Consider the following 19,866-nt stretch of genomic DNA (forward strand, 5'->3'; position numbering starts at 1 on the left):
GAGGTTTTCTGAATCTTTTGAGTCTTTGCTCAAAGCTTTTAACACAATGCTCATTAGTGACATCTGTTGGTCAGGAATAAACATGTTTGATGTTTAGATAGAAGTTTATTATTTTTCTCTAAATCCATCAAAACTTTGTGGCGCAATGGATAGGTCCGATTATTAAACTAAAGTTAGTTTGAATGTGAGGTTTCGCATTTCACACCCTGCGTACCTTTTTGCCTATTTAAAAAAAAAAAATGTAATGTGCATTTGTGGTATTATTTAGGATGCTGAAGACAAAAGATTATCATAGACTACAGTAAAATGAACAAACTATTTGAACAACAATGTGCTAGATAGTGTGATTTCACAGAAAATAAGTATCCTGAAGCTGTGGTATCTGATTAGTTCCTAATCCTTGAGCCTAGTTCAGGTGGTATGTGATGAAAAGTGCATTTGTGAATAATGTCCAGTACAGGTCGGCGTTTCAAAGCAACTTGGCATCAAAGAAGCACCAGTGTGCTGATACTGACCATTTGTCGGCACAGATGTTTTGTTTACATAGCAGGTTAGGATAGTTAACGTAGCAAGTTAGTGAATTAACGTAGAAGGTTAGGAGAGCTAACGCAGCCGGTTAGGTGAATTCACCTCGACTAACCTGTACCACCTCACATTGACTCTCTACCGGTACCCCCTGTATATAGCCTCATTATTGTTATTTTATTGTTGCTCTTTTATTTTTAACTTTAGTTTATTTGGTCAATATTTTTCTTAACTCTTATTTTCATAAAACTGCATTGTTGGTTAAGGGCTTGTAAGTAAACATTTCATGGTTAGGCCTACCTACACCTGTTGTATTCGGCGGATGTGACAAATAACATTTTATTTTATTTTAATTTGTGTAGCAGGTTAGGTGAATGAGGTTAAGGTTAGGAAAAGGGTTAGGGTTTAAAGCTCTGCATGGCAATGCGATGTCTGCAGTGGCCATACAGCATAATTTACTGCGATGCAGCCTCTGCAGACGTCAGGGCTTTCATACTTATTGCGCTTAGCGGAGCAGAGCAGAGCTGTTATGAAGGAAGTTGTCAAGGAAGTGAGTTTGTGTTTATACAGGACGTCCTGCCCCCACCTACCGTCAACCAATCATGTCAACGCGAAGCTATACTGTACTATAAGGAGCCCTCGGCGTTGATACAACAAAAAGATTCGCGCACAGCAATGCGGTATAGAGCTTGATTTGGCCACTGCATGCCCAGTTTATACATAAATGGGCTTTTAGGCTTAGCTACAATGCTACTGTTGTCAAAATGGTTGTCCCCGACGCGACCACTAGACAGAGCTGTAGGCCTACTCCATCTAGGCACAACGGTAGAAACGTAAACAAACCATCTGTGGTGACAAACATCAGGATCATAACACAGGTTGTCTTTATTGCACAGCTCAGATGTTTGTTATATCATATGGATACAATATGGATACAATATGGATGTGGTTCCTGAGAACACTTAGGGCTCGTTTCTCTGCCCAGTCGTTGCTGATGCATGCTAGATCTTACAATGCCTAGATAGGTATTGAACTATCAGCTAACACATCATATGTTATAGCAAACTGGTGCCCGACGGCACAGCTGCTGCTCCAGTTTCAACTGTTCTGCCTGCGGCTATGGAACCCTGACCTGTTCACCGGACGTGCTACCTTGTCCCGGAACTGCTGTTTTCGACTCTCTCTCTACCGCACCTGCTGTCTCTAACTCTGAATGATCGGCTATGAAAAACCAACTGACATTTACTCCTCTTTACTCCTCCTCCTAACCGGTTGCACCCTCTACAACCACTGTGATTATTATTATTTGACCCTGCTGGTCTTCTATGAACATTTGAACATTTTGGCCATGTTCTGTTATAATCTCCACCCGGCACAGCCAGAAGAGGACTGGCCACCCCTCAGAGCCTGGTTCCTCTCTAGGTTTATTCCTATGTTCCTGCCTTTCTAGGGAGTCTTTCCGAGCCACCGTGCTGCTACACCTGCATTGCTTGCTGTTTGGGGTTTTAGGCTGGGTTTCTGTACAGCACTTTGAGATATCAGCTGATGTAAAAAGGGCTTCATAAATACATTTGATTGATTGATGGAGTCGATGACGTGGCACGCAACCATTGGTGAATGCATGCGATGTTTGAGCTGGGGATTGCGACCTTATCCAACATAGAATGGCACAGATAACGGTCGTGTTCCCCTGCTCAGACGCTGCATTTATCAACCAATGGTTGCGTGACACGTCATCGACTGACAGTTTGCTATAACATGTGATGTGGTTAGCTGATGCGTAAAATACCTATCAAGGCTTTGTAAAATCTGTCATGCATCAGCAACACCCATGCAGAGGAACCTGCCCAATATGTGCCAATTAAAGATCATGACTAATCAGATGCAAAGCCCAATTATAGCCTAATCCAGCCCAGGTGTGGAGCCTGGTTGGTTGTTAAAAGCTACCTCAGTTTCATAAATTGTAGCATAGCAAAGGAACATTGCCCCTCTAACATACAGATTTACATTAGTTATTGGTGTGGGCTTTATGATGGCAACCATTCTCAGGGTAACGTTAAAGCAAGTGATTTTGTTCTTACTGGTGGTAAACTTCATCTCTCCTGCTTTTTCACATACTTACAGCACTGACCCATGGCAACGACAACTTACAAACCGAATGCCCCAAATTGGTGATCTGCCCTTTAAACAGCATCAACGTCACCAACAAACCATTTCCAGACCAGTTCCAGTGAAAACTGTCGCTGTGACGTGCTTTTCAGACTACATGGAGATAGTCGTGAATGCTGATTTGTTTAAAATTGGTATGTTTATCGACATGGCTGACCTGCGCCTTGGCGTTGAACAGTACCAAGCTCAAGAGTCCTGTAGGGCTACAGTTTCAGCAGCCGGAGATGAGTACAGAATATTTGCAGCACTATCGGACTGTGGAACCAAGCACATGGTAAGCACGGTGAAATTGATTCAATAGTATACTTCTCGGAATGACCTTCTCTTAGTTTCTGCTTTGTGACTCCACAGTTGAACCAAGACTCCTTGATCTACACAAACCTCCTCCGATATACACCCAGTAATACTCCAAATGGGGTTATTGGAATGGATGGCGCTGTAATCCCAATTGAGTGTCACTACGAAAGGTGACTTTAGGCTATACTGTTGTATTGTGATTGCAGTACTGCGTCGGCCCACTAGTTTGCTTGTCTTAACTCTGTGCTCTTTGTTTCAGAAAGTACAGTTTGAACAGTGCCTCTCTCCAGTCGACCTGGATCCCCTTTACCGCCACAGTGTCTGCTGAGGACACCCTGCAGTTCTCCTTGATGCTCATGACAAGTGGGTGTATATAAATCCTGGGCTGCATTGGGCAGAGCCACAACTGCCCCTCTGACATGCAGAATATAGTATCACTTCAGACCCCTTTTAATTGGCAACATTTTATCAGCAATTTTCTATACACTTTGCCTACTAAATATGGCTCTGTTAACAATCCCCTCAATTTGATACCTTTTAACCCCTTCATAGATGCTAACTACTTTTAGTTCCTATTGACGGTAGTATCTTCTGGCCGGGTTTGTTTTAAGTGCCCCGACACTTGTTCTGGTAAGATCCTATCGGTATGTTCTCTCTGCATGGTGTTTTGGGAACGCATGATACATCTTCTGCCGTTGTAGGAAAGATGCATCCTTAAAATGCTCAGTTCAATTGGGGAAACCGGGAAACCGGGGCCCTGAATGTTAACTCAACGCTTGCGGTATGGTATTGGAAACATAAGGAATGTATTCATATCAGTGAAATCATTTTCAAAGTGTTAAATTGCTCCAAATTTATACTACTACACACTTTATATGGTTATATTTCCATGTTACATTGCTTGTTTACATAAAAGCATAACTGTGCTAATTACCCATCTGCGTCTCCAAACATCCGTGTAAGCGGAAGATGGATGCCACAAACGTGTTAACACTGAAAAATACTGTTGGCTGCAACTTAGCATTGCAGTTGTGAAATTCTTTGGATGTGATATACCATGGGGCTTTATGTACATAGAACTATACCGCAGTTGAGAATCTAATCACATTTTAAATGGTGTTTATGGCTGCCTGAGCCAAATTGTCTTAATGCATGTAAGGTCCTTGGACTTCAAGGAGTCAAGTTGGGCTCATTCAGTCCGTTTTTGGGATAACCTTCTGGCACTTCCTGTCCAGGTGACTGGCTTTATGAGCGGGGTTCGGGAGTCTACTTCCTGGGTGATCCCCTCAACGTGGAGGTGTCTGTCAGGCTCGCTCACCACACCAGGCTCAGGGTCTTTGTTAGCAGCTGCGTGGCAACACTGGACCCTGACTGGAACTCTGTCCCCAGATACGTCTTCATTGAGAATGATGGGTAAGGGGGGTGTGCCTACCTAGAATGATGGTTCTCCAGCTGTCCCTATGAAAATATTTCCCCTAATGGTGCTTGGAGTGTTTGTTTGGTACCAAGGAAGATGACCTAAAACCCCAATATCTAGTTTATTATCTCCCCTCCAGGTGCTTGATGGATTCCCTGTTGCCTGGCTCCAACTCCAGGTTCATGCGCAGAACCCAGGACGACAAGCTCCGGTTCCACATTGATGCCTTTAGGTTCCATCAGGAGGACAGGGCGGAGGTGAGGGCAGTGTTTTAAAACCAGAGATGTTTGAGAGAACATCATGGGTACTGTAGTTGATGCTACAGTAATATAACTTAGACATTGTTGGCTACTATGATGCTGTGCGTTGCTCGTCCTGTTTTTCAGCTGTACATCACATGCCACCTTATGGCAGTACCTGTCATGGACCATGCAGAACCTAGCAACAAGGCATGCTCCTTCATTGATGGCAGGTGTGAGATCTGACTTTACTTAGCTACTCTTACTGGGCTGTGATTTATCCACTGGAATACTATAGTATTTGTTAAAATGGTGTGTTCTGGGTACATGACTAAATCTTCTTGCAGGTGGAAGTCCGCCGACGAGAATGATTTGTTATGTGGCCATTGTCCAAGTCTGAATAGCCATAAGGGGGTCGCTCCAGCACGCCGTCCCCTCAGTGAAAGAGTAGGCAGTAGCCCACCTGAACCTCCTGGTTACCACAGCAAACCCCCAGCCTCTGGCGACCACTGGCGGAGTGGGATGAAGACAAACAAAGGTATATTTGGCATCTTAATCCCTGTGTTTCTTGCCGCTTTAGAATGGGGTTTGAGGGGAGGGACCTTCTGCTCCAATACGGTTGATGGGATGCTAGTAATTGAGGAGTGTGTGTTGGTGAAGTTGACTGTTTGACTGTCATTTTAGTGTGGCAACAGCATGCTTCTTTGGGCCCCGTGATTGTCTTCCCAACCAAACAGAAAGGTACACTTCTATCACCACGGACGAAGGAAGGTGTCCATACACATGGCTTACCCTCCGCTACAGACAACGCAAGGCCTGTATCACCTAGCAGTCGTTGGAAGAGTGGCATGGACTTCAAGAGAGGTACTTTGATGTTTGCAATGGTATGATCTTATTCCTTATGTAGTGCACTACCTACAACCATAGTTGTGAACCTGCCCCTAGGCAACAGTAACATGGGTCTTGTATAATTGACTGACTCTTTTGGAAGTACATTTCAGATGGATAACTCTCAACAAGGCAGACATGCCAGAAAGTCATGCTTTGAAAACCAACTTTGCAGGGAATACCTTTGCAGTGGTTTTAGAAAAGGTAGTTGACACAAACTAGCCATTTGCAGTAATTAAGAAGAACCTCTGATCTCCTGCTTGTTAGCTACTATTTGTATTTTAATAAAGTAGAGCAGGCAGTATATATATATTTACCCCAAAAATATGGGGGATTGGAAATGATGCAGACAATTACATTGGAAGCAACATTCTTTCCGCAATATTAAGCTGATCCACCCCCCCAGAAAGAAAAAAAAAAAAGTAGAGCAGGCAGTGACTTCCTCTATGCTAAACTGACGTATTATGTACAGACATGTTAAGCCAATAGAAGGCAACCGCGATGTCTAGCCTATTGCTCAGACCATGAGGTGCTGGTCGAAAGTAGTGAACTCTAAAGGGAATAGGGTGCCATTTCAGACATCTTCATTTCTATATAGGCTAGCTACAGTAGCTGTTAATTGTACTTTTAATTCTAGGGCCCAATAAACATGGTTTCGTTAGCTCTGCAACGTATGATGGCATCAGGCTGAAAGAACTGATTGAGCGAAGAGGTAATTATGTTTCTTTACTGGTTTGCATGTATGATAATTGCATATAGGGTGTCTGCTAAATAGTCTGTTCTCAGAGCTGGAGCCCACCCCAGACCCTCGGTTGAATTCTACCCCTGAGCCCATTGGAGCAAAGATTACCACAGAGAAAGGGGGTCTGATTCAAGAGAAGGATGACAAGCCTTTAGTAGAGAAGCATAATGACCTGGATCGGTGGAACTCATGGTAAGGGTATGCATGGGTTCATGGTACTAATTTCGAGGGAAGGATCTTGCTCATGACACTTTGGTAAGCAGGTTAGTGTTTATTGGGATGGCTCTGCAGTGGTCACTAGCAGGCACAGCCATAATCATAAAAGATGCATTTTAAACGTAACATTATCCACACTGCTAACCCTAATGCCTAACCTTAAGACAAGCTCCTTTTGCTTTATTCATTTTTACATTAGTCCATTTACTTTGCAGCTGGCACATCTAGCAGATATTGATCAGGTCTGCCTCCAGGACAAGATTTATCCCAATAAATGTCAACCTGCACATGGGAATTCCCAGTATTACTTGTAAATATTAACCTTAGACTTCATCAGAGCTTTTGGTTTCACAAAGCAGTTATGAAATGTTCCCAGTCCACTAGTAATTTTTTTTTTTTTTATAGAACTGGAAGTTGATGTTGCTGTGGTGACCACTTTTGGTCTAGCAGCACTCCCAACTCAGAGGATGTAAGTTCTGGAGTCCCAGCACAAGGTTGAGCCTACAACTACCAAATTACCTCCGCAGTATCCCCACATCTGCTCCTGATGCGGTGAAATATGCCGAGAACTCAACCTGTGAGAACAAACACTAAGGGGACACTCAAAGGAACACGATCAACCCAAGCGGTGGCTGTCAACCTCACAAAATAAATTCAAGCCACTTTGACTGATTTCTGTCTTTACCTTATGCACTACATCTAGAGAAATCTCAAGTCTTGCCTTCAGTTGTTAAAGTGAATGTCAGCTATAGGATCCTCGTTGTTGCTTTAGGAATTTCTAGTGTGGGGTTTGAATGTAATATGGTTAACGTATTTATTTTTTATAAGTGAGCGCAGATTCGGTGGTAGGGCAACTCTTCAGATGCAGCCATGATTATCTCCATTCCTGGGTTAATATGAATCGGGTTCACAAGGGTCCTGAGCTTACATTGTGACGAACTCCAGCACAATATAGGGTCTTATGAACCAGTGCTGACTGGAACCAGCAATCAACACAGAACCCTTAATCTTCTTTGTTAACTCGGAATGATGTGTTTCTGAACAAAACAAGTTAGATGGGCTAAAAATGGACCAGCCCATCTGGTATTTGCTAGAGTGCCAGTCTGCCCCTGGACAGATTTACATTGCTAATACCGATGCGGTAGGTTAGCAACCAACTGTATAATTGCATCACATCTGTGCATGAAAGTGTTGGAAAAGAATCAAATGTCCCAGTAAGGTGATTACATTCCTCCCAACTAGTGCCTTATAGTATATCTAAACATTCTAAGAGGCCACTCATTTGAGCTATTCGTGTCCCTTTGCTCTCTGCTAAAGAATGTCTCAAGGGCAGAAGTTGCTACATCTTGTTTTAAACTTAAATTATATAATTGAGTAACTTAGATTCCTCAAGCTTAGTAAAACTGTGGTACCCAATCAGAACCCCCAAATATGAGCTTGTCACTCATTTGTAAATGTAAAACACTGTCTAGCCTCAATGGCCATCTTGATATGGCCATCCCCATATCAATAGCTCTGTCCATGAGTTTGAGTGGTTACATTTTCCAAGTCCCATCCCTCAGGTGTTTACTAAATCAGTGGTGGGGGTGTTGCTGCTGTTCGAACTGCAGATCGCCCCTTTTAAGGTCGGCCGGGCTCTGACTGTCACCTCGATGCTGGTCCTTCCCCTGCCCTTCACCCAGCTGAACAAAGGAGACACTAATTTGGGTGATTAGTCGGTCTGGTCAGGCAGAACACCTCCCTCACACACTGCCCGTCATACTGAGAACCTACCTCCTGCCCAGTCAACACACACAGAGGAAAGTCACCTTGTCTTTAGTCTTATCGGTTTGACTGAGTGTTCCAGCTCCTCCACTCATTACCAGGATGCTCCTAATATGGTCGTACCCTTTCCTTTAGCTTCCTAACGAGACCCAGCCACTGGTACAGCTCTAGCTGCTGCCACAGTCACAATTACTCCAAGGTCTCTCGTAGAGGGGACTCAAGGATAGTCTGTGCTTAAAAGTCACACTGTGGCTCTTGGGTTTTCTATCCAGTAAATGGGAGTTTATTATTGGGATATGTTTATATTGGATAAAAGTGGACTGAGGATCCTATGGCTCAGTTGATTTCAGAATGGTACTTCAAAAACCGAGTTTCTTGATTCCCCCATGGGCTACATAGACAGAATATACAGTATGTGTAAACTGCATTCCCGTAGTCTGCTATATACGACCATAGTAACTGATTATTAGACTGTAGTGTATATAGCTGATCCCCATTGTACCGCTGTATCATTATAGCGAGCTACTCCACGTGCTCGCTAGGTGTTGGGTTGTCTCTACGATATGCTGAACACTGTGTACTGTACAGTCTGTGTTAACTGCGGATCTCTGTTAAACGGCTACATTATCAAAGTACAATCTAGTTACTGCTGTATCGGTATAGCGTTTATAAAGAGCTACTCGTTACGTAATACCCAACAGAACGATGGCATTTACAGCATTCTAAAGGTCAAACTCCACATCACTGTAATCAGTACATCACACAATTAGACTCTTAGGCTGTACTCCAAATGACATTCTATTCCTTATCTAGTGTGCTGCTTTTGACCAGGGTCAATAGGGCTTTTGGGATGCAGCCTTAGTCTTCTTTCTGAAGAGCGAGAATAACATTAACCCATCTTCTAATCTGAATAGTTCTCTTATTTTCAACTGAATGGCTTTGTAATGGATCAATTGCCATCCTCTCTTTCAACGGTAAATAGATGTCCTTTGGGAGAGGAGCGTTGGTGATAATGAGAACTGAATACTACACTTGCAGGTTTATCAAATGTCTGTGTGACGATGAGAGGATGGAGAGCGATAGTTTTAAAGGAAGAGGAAGAAGGACAACGATTTTAAAGGTCATTTCAGGCCCTGTGTGCAATGGACAAAGACTTCTTGATGATCGTCATCTTTCCACGTGCAAGAGTGCAGTGTCACGGTGACCCGAGCATGAGTAATGGCCCGACAACTTTTGAAGAAGGGATTTCATCTAAACCCTAAAATAACTGGGAGGTCAGAGAGTACATTTTACATATCCAAAAACAACAACAATAAATTCTGTCTTATCACACCAAAATTCCCTTTCTTTGTAGTGAACATTAGGTCTGGCGTAGTCTTAAAATATTCCACTGCTGTACTACAGTCAAGCTGAGTCTGCAAATGACATATGACAGGAACTATTTGGGGCCCATTTTCTCACACACAACTGCTGTGAATGTTGTGAATTAGATTAAGCTGAGGAATATTGAATGGCTGCCGAGCACTTCTTCCTCTGTCTGCCAACTCCGCAGCTTTCATTGATAATGCAATTTCATTTGTCATCACTGCTGCTGTTGCTTAGCGGAGGAAAAACCATGCTGATTTGACATATTTAATTCAACTGCTCTGACTAGCTAAGTGGAGGTGGATGCTTTGTGTGTGTGTGTGTGTGTGTGTGTGTGTGCGCATCTGTACAAGCACCCTAGCGTGTTTGCATTTGTGAGTGCACCCCCAGTACCCCCAACCTGAATCTACCTCTTTCAGGCAGCCCATGAAGTTGTTGCTGACGGGAGAACCAGGTAGATCAGCCGTACTAGGACTCCCACCCACGTAGAAGAAGTCATCAGACCCCAGCATGGTGTAGTCTTCCTGGGTATACCCTGTTGTGGTGAGGATCCCATCCACGGAGATAGTCACCTGTTATAGGGGTAACACATACCAAAGCCAAACCATTACACTCTGAGCTAAAACGCTCTGTTCAATAGTATACATACACCTCTCTTCTTGGTCTGCTATGACTTGGTGTCTACAGATATCTGTTGCTTCTTACATTCAGTTTGGAATTCACTTGAGATCATCTGGGCTATTGGCTAGTAGCGTTGGTGCCTTGGAGCGACAGATTGGATTAGACTGCGTTTTGGGATCTTTTAATGGCTTTAGTCATAGGTAGGGTTCACAGGACAGGTAAAGAAAATATGTCAGAGCAGAGGCATATTTTCTTTATCTTTGATGGGTTAAGAGAATGGATTCTCGTTCGGTTTGGATAGTTCAGGTTGGGGGAGGGTTAGTAAAATGGACAAATTGCCAAGGACAACTTGCTTGTACTTGTCTTAGGTTTCAGGGTTCAATTTGTAACTATACACAGTCACTAACACACACATACTCTCTGTGTCACACACACACTCACTCTTATACACACACGTGCATTATATAGGGAGGATTATCACACAACTTCACAAATGTGCAAACCAAAGTTAACAAAAACCCAAAGTAAGTTGGACATGTAAGGGGTATAAATTATTTGATGATGTCATACAAAGCATGATCAAGCCAATCGGGATACAGGGCTCATGCATCAATCAAGTCAAGGGGATTGGGAGGGACTAAAGTTAGCCACAACACATAGACACCACTGTCACCAGCATGCTACAAACACAACACACAGGGACGGGATGGGGGGATAGGACAGTGATAGTGAATGATAGGGGGAAAGTGAGTGAACATGTTAAAGTGTTAGTGGTTATGGGTGAGGAGGGTGAGAGGGTAAAGGTCATATGATGTCACCGGTCAGGAGGTGAAAGGGCGTTGATGAGCGGTGGTGGGCATGCCATGTGCCAGACTGAGTGTGTTGGAAACAACTGTCAGAGCTCCAGCAGAGAAAGGGTCGCCATTTTGTCTCTGGGACGCCATTTTGTCTCTGTTTGGTGTTTTACAGCCTGGACTGCAGTTTTTCTGCTGCTGGTTGAAGAAGAAGTCACTCTTCTTGTTTGGTTCGTGGCAGAGCTTCTGTCAGTTCTTGGCGACAGTACTCACCAAAAATGTGGAGGTTTTTATTTGGTGGAAAAACATATTTTTTTATGTATCCCTAACAAAAGATCCAAAGTCAGATCTGGTGTTTCTTTTGAGACTCGTAGAACTTCTGCGAACTTCGTAGCGATGAGGAATAAAATTTTAAAAAAGAATAAAGTAAAAGCCGAAGTGAAAAAAGAGGAGAGGGAGGGAGGGGGTGTGGGGGAGGGAGGGAGGGGGTGTGGGGGAGGGAGGGAGGGAGTGTGGGGGGAGGGAGGTTGGGAGGCAAGGACGGGGAGGATATTGAGAACTGAAGAAAGCTGTTGGTAATACAAACCCATTTCCTCATTGTTTGATAAGATGTGTCTAGGATGAAATTGAAATTATAAAAAGAAAAAGAAGAGAGGGGAGGGACACACGGCAAACCCAAAAAAAGACAATAAGAATGATATCTACCAGACAATGCAGTATGTTTACCATAGCGTGTCCAATGCCTGATTGCTTTCCGGAAAAGGGGAAGAAAGGAAATCAAAAGAATAGTGAACAAAACGGTTGTTAATAGGGGATGGGAGAAGAAAGAAACCAAAATAAAAACCAATGACGTAGGAGAAGCAGGATGATAGTTAGTTAGTACGTTAGTTAGTTGTTTAGATAACTGTTAGTTAGTAAGTAAATACAATGACTTAGTATTTCATGAAAGGTAAATGTTAGTCTAACAAAGCATGTCTTCCCAAAGAGAGGGAGACTGACGGAAAAGGGAAAGAAAGATTGACAGAGAGGAAGTAGAGAGAGGTAGAGAGGAGGAAAAGAGGATCCTAGCTCAGGCTCTGGTCTCACTGGTAGCTAGTGGGCTACATCCTTTAAAAACCTGGTACCTGTTAGTGGCAGGAAATGAACACTTTACTTACTTGTCCACCTCTCTTCACCTCCATTCAAGGCTCCATTCTACTGGCTGAGGAAACTCCCTGCTCACTCCCTCTCCACACCACAAACAGTTCTCAGCTACTGTTTCTCTAACAGCGAACAGTGTTTCTCTAAACACTCTTACAATACAAGTATACACTGAGTGTACAAAACATTAAGAACACCTTCCTAATATTGAGTTGCATGCCCTTTTGCCCTCAGAACAGATTAAATTTGTCAGGGCATGGATTCTACAAAGGGTTGAAAGCGTTCCACAGGGATGCTGGCCCATGTCGACTCCAATGCTTCCCACAGTTGTGTCAAGTTGGCTGGATGTCCTTTGGTTGGTGGACTATTCTTGATACAGACAGATGCCTGGCACCTACTACCATACCTTGTTCAAAGTCACTTATATATGTTGTCTTGTCCATTCACCCTGTGAATGGAACACATACACAATCCATGTTTCAATTCTCTCAAGGCTTAAAAATCCTTCTTTAACCGGTCTCCTCTCCATCTACACTGATTGAAGTGGATTTAACAAGTGACATCAATAAGGGATCAGAGCTTTCACCTGGATTCACCTGGTCAGTCTATGTCATGTAAAGAGCAGGTGTTCCTAATATTTGTACACTCAATGTATATTCCTGTAGTATATATTTAATACAGCCCTACTTTTTAAAGTTGAGTTGTACTTACTTCTTGTCCACCTCTCTTCACTTCATTCAAGGCTCCATTCAACAGGCTGGAGTCCCAACTCCCCCTCCCCCTCCCTCTCCCAATCCACAAACAGCTACCAATTCTCACTGTTTCTGCTCTAGTGTGTACAGTTACCAGTACATATCCAGTGTAAGAACAATACATTCCCTGCTTCTTAAAGCTTACTTAAGTAGTAATACTTGTATTAAGGTACACTATCTGATACCAGTTGAGGAGCAACATAACAAATTGACAATGGAGATCCTATCAGTGGCCATTTGAACATATATTTATACTATGTGAAGAAGACGCTCCACTGATCTGAAACTTATTTCCAATTTGACATGTGTAGGCTAATGTCAGTCACACAATTGTACTGAGTCGGATGTCTTCAACTCTGCCTTGTAGGTTCTGTATTTTTACAGAGGAGTAGAATATCCTACAGAGTGGTTTGTAAAGGAAAGACAGTTCCTGAAGGCAACGAGATAGGGACCCAGCCTCTGATTGAAGGGTCCGCTTAGTGGAGAATAAAAGCAGAGAAGTATCAGATACGTTTCAATGAAGGAAATAGGGAAGTCTTCAAGTTTAACATGAAGATAAGGAAGTGACAGAAACACAGAGCCACAGTGTCCGCTCAACCACTAAGCTATCAATCACTATGTCATATGGGCTTCTTTTATTCACATAGTCACTGGCTGCTAGGAAGGCAAATAGAGGGGAAACACAATCTAACTGTACTGATGATAACTCAATACTACACTAAGTCAGAATGTCTCTCTCATAATATGTATCAACACAACATTGATGACAACTATCTGAATTGATTATTAGGGCACTTGGAAAAGGTGCAATAAAAATAAATAAACCTATTACGATACATCAATTCAAACTGAGGAAATACACTAATCTTCCAACGTCTAACCTAAACAATTACTCAATATTCAAATTCATAATAGAAGTGTGATTGTCGATGCAACATCCGTAACGACTATCAACTATGTTCAGCACATGGAGTACTTGGAAAAGCATTCATGCACAAATAAAGCCAAGACACTATTACCATTCAATTGATCTATTGCTACTAATCAATATCAGTCTTGAACCTACGTCACCTCAGTCTCCATGGTTACCTGTCTGAGGTTGCGTGTGACCTTGATGTCGTGCCAGCCGTTGTCATTGAACTTCCCGTTGACGGGCTCCACGATGGCCTCGAAGGCCCCCGAGCCCAGGTTGATGACCAGGCTCACCGCTCCGTCTTTTAGGGCCAGGTTGACGTAGTCAGCCGACTTCCCCGTGTGGAGTAAGAGACCGTTCCTCTGCCACGTCTTGAAGGAGAGCGTGATCTCATCGCTGGAGGACTGGATGGGGTTCTGGGACAGGTCGTAGCAGAAGTACTCCGAACCACGGAACGTTGCCACGTTCTCTTCTCTCGCTGGAGGTAGAAGAGAAACAGGATGGAAGTTTGTTTTACATGTAAAGCTCTTATCCAAAACGTCGAGAAGTGTAGAGTCTACGTCATTAACAGGGAAACATGTACTGTATGTCCCAGGTGGGAATCAAACGCGCAACCCACAAAGAGACAATTGATGGACTCCATCCACATATCAGTGACACAAACAGGAAGCCCACTGTAAAATCTATAATATTTGACCGTTAAAACATAATTATGATCCCTTTATACCCTGTAAGTATTGAATCATGTTAGAGGCCCCCAAAAAAATCAGGACTTAATGACCAAGAAAAACACGAGAAGTAGGCTATGACATCACCTCCCATGAGAAGACAGGACCGTTCAATCTAATCCAGTCGCCACAGTAATATATCTATGAGTCACCATATCAGCTATCCCATAATGTTCTCCTCATACTGGAACGCACGCATCATAAAAACCCAATACATGTGTCCCTCAGTCGAGGTCTCCATGCTAGCAGACTGCTTATGAGATCACAATGGTAACTGGCTACCTGCTAATGGTAGACATAAATCATAGCAGTCAAATATCTGTTATATGGTTTAAAATCAGTCCGCTGAAAGGAAGTATCTTCCTGTATGGGGCTTGTTGCAACACAGATGGAGTAATTTGAGACAGGCAAAGAGGCAGAGAGGTGCAGAGAGGGAAGGGCGGAGACAGAGAGGGAGAGAAGGACAGGAAGAGAGAGAGGAGTCTCTCTGTATACAGTGTCTTTGGAAAGTATTCAGACTCCTTGACTTTTTCCACATTTTGTTATGTTACAGCCTTATTCTAAAATAGATTCAATTGTTGTTTCCCCTCAGCAATCTACACACAATACCCCATAATGACAAAGCGAAAACAGGTTTATAGAATTTTTTTCAAATAACTCATTTACACAACAATTCAGACCCTTTGCTATGCGACTCGAAAGTGAGCTCAGCTCCTGTTTCCATTGATCCTAATTTGATTGGAGTACACTTGTCCTAAATTCAATTGATTGGACATGATTTGGAAAGGCACACACCTGTATATATATGGTCCCACAGTTGACAGTGCATGTCAGAGCAAAAACCAAGCCATGAGGTCCAAGGAATTGTCTGTAGAGCTCCGAGACGGGATTGTGTCGAGGCACAGATCTGGGGAAGGGTACCTAAACATTTCTGCTGCAATGACGGTCCCCAAGAACACAGTGACCTCCATCATTCTTAAATGGAAGAAGTTTGGAACCAAGACTCTTCCTAGAGCTAGCCGCCTAGGTCAAACTGAGCAATCGGGGGAGAAGGGCCTTGGTCAGGGGGGTGAGCAAATACCCAATGATCACTCTGACAGAGCTCCACAGTTTGTCTGTGGGGATAGGAGAAACTTCCAGAAGGACAACCATCTCTGCAGCACTCCACCAATCAGGCCTTTATGGAAGAGTGGTCAGATGGAAGCCACTCCTCAGTAAAAGGCACATGACAGCCCGCTTGGAGTTTGCCAAAAGGCACCTAAAGGACTCTCAGACCATGGGAAACAAGATTATCTGGTCTGATGAAACCAAGATTGAACTCTTTGTTCTGAATGCCAAGTGTCACGCCTGGACGAAACCTGACACCATCCCTACGGTGAAGCATGGTGGTGGCAGCATCATGCTGTGGGGATGTTTTTCAGTGGCAGGGACTGGGAAACTAGTTAGGATCATGGGAAAGATGAACGGAGCAAAGTACAGAGAGATCCTTGATGAAAACCTGCTCCAGAGCGCTCAGGACCTCACACTGAGACAAAAGTTCACCATTCAACAGGACAGCGACCCTAAGCACACAGTCAAGACAAGACAAGTGGCTTCGGGACGAGTTTCTGAATGTCCTTGAGTGGCCCAGCCAGAGCCCGGACTTGAACCCGATCGAACATCTCTGGAAAGACCTGAAAATATCAGTGCAGCGACGCTCCCCATCCAACCTCACAGAGCTTGAGAGGATCTGCAGAGAAGAATGGGAGAAACTCCCCAATTCAGGTGTTCCAAGCTGATAGTGTCACAAAGTGCTTCAACAAAGTACTGAAAATATATAGATCTTTTTTTTTACACTTGCAAAAATGTTGAAAACTTTTTTTGATTTGTCATTATGGGGCATTGTGTGTAGATTGATGAGGGAAAAAACGATGTAATCCATTTTAGAATCAGGCTATGACGTAACAAAATGTGGAAAAAGTCAAGGGGTCTGAATACTTTCCGAATGCACTGTAAATACAAGTACTACTAGTTGCGTAATACATTCCAACACTTTAGCTGTTTCTGACTTTAATTGCATTTCATATTGGTATTAAGCCAATCACAAGTTCCTGGTCTGAGGGGATGAGAGGTGGTGAAACACAGATAGAAGGAAAGAGAGACTGCTGCTAGGTTTGGGTTTGTTTCTTGGCCGGACTACATGTAAACACAAGACAGCGTATTGTGGAGCCTGGAGGGAGAGAGAAAGAGAGCGAGAGAAGCAGAACAAGGAAGAAAGGCAGAGGGAAATGACGGAACAAGAGAGAGAGAGAGAGCACGAGGGAGAAAAAGCCAGATATGAAGAGAGAGGCAGTTGTTTGGGATGATTCAGGTCAGAGAGTAATTTCCCCCTTGGCGTAAAACACTGGGCACAGCACAGAGACAGAAACATAGACAAGACGAGAGGCTGGAGGACAACACAACTCTTCCTTCCTCTCATCTGAAAGCCTTTTTCAATGTACTGCCCTGTCGTTGGTCAGAATGAGCACGCACGGACGCACGTTATTCCCAGTGAGACAGAACGAGTACTGCAGATTACGTCTAGTCTAAGTCAAAACCTAATCTCTCTCTCTGTTCACTTCACTGATTTACTGTGTGCTTTTTCATCTGACAGATTGTTCCCACATTCATCATCGGAAGAACCGTCAGATAAGACACTGTACAGACAAACAATAACGCACCATCAAAGATAGAAATAATACACTGAAATACACCGAAATAATACACTGAAATAATTCACCAAAATATTTCACCAAAATAATTCACCAAAATAATACATTGAAATAATACACCAGATTAATACACTGAAATAATACACTGACAAATATTTAACTTTAAAGGGAGGAAATGGAACTGAAAATAGCTTGCGGGCAGGAAGATCTACTCTGTCGTCTGTAGAGAACTGTGTACGCAGTACATATACTAACTAATTCAGAATATTAACACATTTCCAGAGGGTGCATCGTACACCTTCAGTGGATGAATGTCACTCGGCATTAACTATAAATAAATGAAACACTTTTTAGCAATGATTTATGAACATGTCTCAATCCCTGATGCACTTCTATGTTATCCCTGTGTGTACTTAGAGTGCTCCATATCTATCTGGGGTTCCTTTCAGCTTTAAACTCAAACCTTAGACAATGACGACATACTACAGTACAGTCCTACCACAGCCATAGATAAATATAGCTTTCTTTCAGTCGATTACTTGGCGTCACCATAAGGGAACAATATGCATCCAAAGCGTGTAACCTAGTTCCCATATTACATTTACATTTTTACATTTAAGTCATTTAGCAGACGCTCTTATCCAGAGCGACTTACAAGTACATACATTCATACTTTTTTTTGTACTGGCCCCCCGTGGGAAGCGAACCCACAACCCTGGCGTTGCAAGCGCCATGCTCTACCAACTGAGCCACACGGGGCCCATATGGTGATGCCTTGTTCCCTCAACAGAACCAAGGTCACGAAAGTCACCTAGACATTAACCAACTTGAGAAACCAAAAACAGATATTTCTCTGTTTCTTTCCAATCTACTCATGGCAACTCAGGAAGTGACATACAGTCTGTGTTCCAAATAGCACTGTATTCCCTATATAGTGCACTACATTTGAGCAGGGCTCTGGTCATAAGTAGGGCACTATAAAGGGAACATGAAGTGACAGTCTGTATTCCAAATAGCACTGTATTCCCTATATAGTGCACTACATTTGAGCAGGGCTCTGGTCATAAGTAGGGCACTATAAAGGGAACAGGGTACCATTTGGGACACAGTCACAGTCTAACTACCAGAATCCTTATGTAAGCAGTAGCAGTATGATAAATATAAACCCTGCAACTTTATTCAGCTGTAGACTACACTGGTCTTTTCCCAGATAACACCCCTGACACCTAATCCTGTCTGATCTCACCTGACCCCCAGGTGCAAGAGGTCATCACCATAGCAACCCTAGACCGTCCCATAGCAACCACAGACCTTCCCATAGCAACCCTAGACCCCACCCAAACATTCTAATCAGGTGACAGGTGCCTTGCCTTGGTATCAACTATCAGACGTCACTCAGGTTAGGATGTCTGCAGACATTGGGTAACTTACAATTAGCTTAACTGATGTCTGTAGCCAGTGTGATTTTGGTCATTTAGGCTACTAATATTAGCTACTTGTACATCAGTATTCTAAGGAGCTTGATTTATTCACACTGTAGGCTACTCACTATGTTGTGGGATGTCTGCATGTGGCCTAGCGTCATTACACACAGTACAACTATGATGTTACTAGGAGAGTGCAATGTATGCTACAATACTAACAATACTAACATTACAATAGATCATTACTGTCAACAATTACAAATCCTTCTTAAATGTTTTAATTTAAAAAAAATCTCACTTTGGTGCATGTCATCAACATCAAGTACAAGGCATGAATGTAGAGCGTTGCAGGAAATCCCAGTAGGAAATGTATTGAACAGTCAGACTTGGTCTTGGTCTATGGAATATAGAATAGTATTGATCCCTGCACTCCGGGTCATTTTGTCTATTTTCAAATCGTCATTAATATTCCATCTCCGTATGGCTGCAAGCCGAGGGGAGGTGTGTTTGTCTGTGTCTGTGTGTGTGCTAGTGATTTATGCTTGATCCGACAATGCGGTGCGGAGGCTCCGTACAGAGGATGTGACGCAATTGCTGTGCGCCTCCCAAATGTTGTAACAATATGGAGGGCTCCAACATCTCAGAAGAGGTAAGGTCTTGTCTTTTTGTTTAGCCAGTTGCTCGTAATTAGCAGGCTGGCTATAGAGATTAGCTCTGAATCACTACATTTTAGTCATTTAGCAGATGCTCTTTTCAAGAGTGACTTCCAGGAGAAATTAGGGTTAAGTGCCTTGCTCAAGGGCACATCGACAGATGCTTTACCTAGTTGGCTCAGGGATTCAAACCACCGACCTTTCAGTTACTGTCCCAAGACCCTTAACCTGCTAGGACACACTTCCCTCTGCTCTGCTCCCCGAAGCTCAAGAAGTATGACGGTTCTGACTTCTGCGGAGGCCGCATCACTGTAGATGTTGCATGGCCACTGCAGAGGCTGCATTGACCATAAATTGGCTTGTGTGTGAGGGGTTTTCAACATCCAGTGGAACTAATTAGCTCCTTCATTTCCATGTCACCCCCCCTTCTCCTCTCTCCACTCCTCCTTCCCCCTCTGTCGGTACCTATCCCCTCTTCTAGCTGCATCATTTCAATGTCCCTGCCTCCCCCATTCTCCCCCCTCTCTCT

General features: G+C 43.3%; 2 protein-coding genes across 11 annotated transcripts in view; one reads left to right on the forward strand and one right to left on the reverse strand.

Moving 5' to 3' along the window:
* The window catches only part of LOC129817310 (neurexin-3b-like), a 184,093-nt gene that overhangs the window by 57,799 nt on the left and 106,428 nt on the right, over window positions 1–19,866 (reverse strand). For 6 of the 9 annotated variants that reach the window (XM_055872413.1, XM_055872412.1, XM_055872411.1 and 3 more), the window contains 2 exons: window positions 14,019–14,320; window positions 10,033–10,194 (listed from right to left, as the gene is read on the reverse strand). In XM_055872413.1, coding sequence (XP_055728388.1) covers window positions 10,033–10,194; window positions 14,019–14,320 — 464 coding nt within the window. Of the gene's footprint in view, window positions 1–10,032; window positions 10,195–11,763; window positions 11,788–14,018; window positions 14,321–19,866 lie in introns of all 9 variants that reach the window. The other 3 variants (XM_055872406.1, XM_055872404.1, XM_055872405.1) reach the window with 1 other exon arrangement.
* On the forward strand, window positions 2,347–7,161 carry LOC129817311 (zona pellucida sperm-binding protein 3-like). Of its 2 annotated transcripts, XM_055872414.1 has the most exons (11): window positions 2,350–2,968; window positions 3,046–3,161; window positions 3,251–3,354; window positions 4,227–4,404; window positions 4,548–4,665; window positions 4,795–4,880; window positions 4,995–5,185; window positions 5,332–5,511; window positions 6,173–6,247; window positions 6,322–6,469; window positions 6,899–7,161. In XM_055872414.1, coding segments are annotated over exons 1-11 (1,611 nt in total). In that variant the 5' UTR covers window positions 2,350–2,554; the 3' UTR covers window positions 6,900–7,161. The 2 variants fall into 2 exon arrangements, with proteins under 2 accessions (XP_055728390.1, XP_055728389.1); XM_055872415.1 differs by lacking the exon at window positions 6,899–7,161 and having other exon boundaries at window positions 2,347–2,968; window positions 5,332–5,531; window positions 6,322–6,411.

The sequence above is a fragment of the Salvelinus fontinalis genome, chromosome 20 (assembly GCF_029448725.1).
Source record: "Salvelinus fontinalis isolate EN_2023a chromosome 20, ASM2944872v1, whole genome shotgun sequence".
Taxonomy (NCBI): Eukaryota; Metazoa; Chordata; class Actinopteri; order Salmoniformes; family Salmonidae; genus Salvelinus; species Salvelinus fontinalis.

What these genes read in the sequence shown, in the direction of transcription:
- LOC129817311 (XM_055872414.1), top strand. Translation starts at nt 2,555, where the DNA reads ATGATGGCAACCATTCTCAGGGTAACGTTAAAGCAAGTGATTTTGTTC. An exon ending in TGGGATGAAGACAAACAAAG is followed by an intron (nt 5,186 to 5,331) that starts GTATATTTGGCA and finishes CTGTCATTTTAG; the next exon opens with TGTGGCAACAGCATGCTTCT. An exon ending in AGAACTGATTGAGCGAAGAG is followed by an intron (nt 6,248 to 6,321) that starts GTAATTATGTTT and finishes GTCTGTTCTCAG; the next exon opens with AGCTGGAGCCCACCCCAGAC.